Source organism: Plasmodium relictum (assembly GCF_900005765.1).
Source record: "Plasmodium relictum strain SGS1 genome assembly, contig: PRELSG_00_v1_188, whole genome shotgun sequence".
NCBI lineage: Eukaryota > Apicomplexa > Aconoidasida > Haemosporida > Plasmodiidae > Plasmodium > Plasmodium relictum.
This window is the reverse complement of record NW_021628374.1, coordinates 1-3510: the sequence shown is the minus strand read 5'-3', so window position 1 is coordinate 3510 and position 3510 is coordinate 1. Positions and strand designations below refer to the sequence as shown.

At 17.5% G+C, this 3510-nt stretch overlaps 1 protein-coding gene across 1 annotated transcript; it reads right to left on the bottom strand.

Annotated features, from left to right (window-relative positions):
* Positions 1–2275: 2275 nt before the first annotated feature.
* On the bottom strand, positions 2276–2981 carry PRELSG_0017800 (fam-h protein; the record flags this gene model as incomplete). Its single annotated transcript, XM_028675667.1, has 2 exons — positions 2276–2752; positions 2871–2981. 2 exons carry the CDS (start codon positions 2979–2981, stop codon positions 2276–2278), a joined length of 588 nt encoding a protein of 195 aa, XP_028531036.1.
* Between the last annotated feature and the right edge of the window lie 529 nt (positions 2982–3510).

The window sequence follows — 3510 nt, the reverse complement described above, 5'->3', positions numbered from 1 at the left end:
TGTTAACTTATTAAAACTTATGAAATAAGAGAAATGTTTATGTATTATTCAATGTATATCTTGAAATAACATTGAATATCATAAAATTTTGACTTAATAACTTGTTATAAATTATTTATATGTTTTTAATTAAAAGAAGATATTAATTCTTTGTAAATAAAAACTCATTTATAACTGTTAATAGGATTATTAAAAGTTGCAGTAAAATTTAACTTCGATTAAATATTATGCATCATAAGAAAACAGTATATATATATATATAATAAAACGAATATATATACATAAACGTATACTTAGTTATACATGCTCTTTATTAATTTGTTTGTTTAATACTCTAGCAAAGTCATTAAACGGGCAATTAATAAATCAGTTTATTAAAAGATGCAGTAAAATTTAACTTCAATTAAATATTATGCATCATAAGAAAACAGTATATATATATATATAATAAAAACGAATATATATATATAAACGAATATATATATATAAACGTATACTTAGTTATACATGCTCTTTATTAATTTGTTTGTTTAATACTCTAGCAAAGTCATTAAACGGGAAATCAATAAATCAGTGTATATACAAGTTACCCATGCATTGACTGATTAACAAAAGATATTATAATTTTTTGCAGTACACTAAGCTAGTTTATTGTATGTGTATGTTCAAACTAATATGTATTGACACTAATAAAAATAAAAAAAGAAAAAAAATATATATACATATTTTTTTTGTTTGTTTATTTTGTTTTTGAAATATTTAAAAAAAAAAAAATTTTTTTTTTTTTTTTGTGGTGAGGAATTTTTAGTAAATAAAAATTTATTTATCTTTTATAAAAATAAAAGACAAATTAATAATATTTTGTTATAATCAATGTATATTTTGAAATAAAATTGAATAATATAAAGTTTTGATTTTATTAATTGTTATAGTTTGTCTGTATGTTTTTAATTAAAAGAATAAGTAATTCTTTGTAATTAAAAACTCATTTATAACAATTAATAAGTCTATTAAAAGAGGCAATAAAATTTAACTCAGTTATAAATGTTCTTTATTAATTTGTTTGTTTAATACTCTAACAAAGTCATTAAACGGCCAATTAATAAAACATAAGTATATAAATATAAAAATCCATATATTTAGTTATACATGCTCTCTATTAATTTGTTTGTTTAATACTCTAGCAAAGTCATTAAAAGGCCATTTAATAAATCATAAGTATATATATATATAAAAATCCATATATTTAGTTATACATGCTCTTTATTAATTTGTTTGTTTAATACTCTAGCAAAGTAATTAAACAAGCAATTAATAAATCAATGATTTAAGTTTAAAAATTGACAGATAATATATACCATATAAACTATAGAAAAACTAAAAATATATATATAAGATAATTTTTTTTATCATATATTATATAGCATAATTATATAAGGAATATATAACTGCTTAAAGCAAGTTATTTTATAATAATTAAAACAAGTAAAAATTTCTCTACATTCTCATTATTAATTTAATTATTTAATTATTTAATACTTGACAACATAATGAATAGTAATCAATAAATAAATTGAGAATATAAGGTAAAGAGTTTAATATTCAAGAGAAATAATTCAGAAATAAACCCTAACAGCTTAATAAAAACATTGTTATATATTTATAAATTTTTAAATAATAAAAAAATGCTATTTTTATTCATAACGATATATTTTTTTTTTTGGTTAATAATTATATATTGTTTTTTCCTTATTAAAGAGCAAAACATTAATTGAAAGAATCTTTTTATTTGATATAAATGATTATAATAAGAAAGAAAATTTATATTTATGAAGAATAATGAATTCGTAGAAAACAAAAATCCTTTTACATGTATATATATAATTAAAGGATTTTATAATAAAAATCTAATTATAATAAAAATAAGGAAATTTTTTAAGATAAATGATATGAAATAATTAGTTTACTATAAATAATAAAAATATTGAAGTAAAATACTTCTATTTAATATGTTATAAATGCTTTATGAAATAAACTATTTATCTCTTGTTATGTAATTTGATTTATAAAATATATTCTTTCACTACAAAAATATTTTTAAAATAAATTAAATTGGTAAGAATTTTTTTACATGTTCTTTATGAAATGGTTTGCTTAATACGTTTCATATATCATTGAACAGACAATTAATAAACCATATTTATAGCAACGTTTAAGATATTTTTAATCTTATATATTTTTTCTTTTTAATGTGCAATAACTTTAGTAAGATAAGTTACTTAAATTTGTTTTTACGTTTAATTTTGATTTCCTTGTGAGTTAAAAGTATTGAAGTAATTAAAATAGATGTGTTAGATAACTCAAAAATTTTTAAATCTTCATTTATATCACTTTTAAAAATATATACTAAAGAACATATAAGTGCAATAAATGATAGGAAAAAAGCAATAGATAAGGGAATTATTTCAAAATTACTCTTGCATATCCCTAAAATTCTTTGATTAAATTTTACTTTTTGATTTTTATCTATTATCTCTAATTCATTTTCTTGTTCTGAATCTATATCCCTTTTTATATAATTTTGTTCATTCAATGATTCTAAGTCTATTTCCACATTACTATGTTGTTCATAACATTTTGATCCTTCTACTTGCATAATTGCATTTTTATTTTCCGCCAATGATCTTTTAATTCCCAAATTTGATATGTTTTTTAATTCATTTTCGCAATTCCATGGTCTAAAAGAAGCCCACTAAAATTGTAAAAAAAAGTTCAATATTAAAAAAAAAGCTTTTTCCATATGAATAAAATTATAATTAAAAAAAATAACTAAGAAACATAAATATATTTAAGTATTATAATTTTCCTACATTATTATAACATTGTAATGTCCAAACTAAAAAGATAAACATAAAAAACCTCATAAGATAATTTAATACTTTTTTTTTCTCTTTATTATTATATATTTTCAAAGTTGACATATCTGTAGTGAAAAAATCTTTAGCTACAAGATAGTAGTATCTGGGATATAAATAATATTAGAGATAATATTCTTTTTCCTGTTAATTTTTTTCTCTTTTTCTTATTTAAATTTATCTATTTACAGAAATAAATAATTTTAACAACTTAAAGAATAAATTAAATAATAAAAATTTTTAAATTCTATGCAACAATAATAAATGTTAAAATGCTTAGGAAAAATAATTACTTTAAAATATCTTATTTAATTTCTAATTTAAAATATTTACAAAAAAGTTATGTATTAATATTATAAAAATGTAATTGATTAATAAATTGCTAAAAATGTTTACGATAACTATTTAATACTAAGAATTTATCTTATTAAGAATTTATCTTATTTCTTTATAATTCTTTTTAAAATGAAAACTTCCAGTATTACTAATTTTTTAATTACTTTAAAAAAAAAAATGATAAAATTTAAACATTAAAATTTTAAATGAGGAATAAATTAAAAATAATATTCATGCAATAAGCAATATTAATTATTTT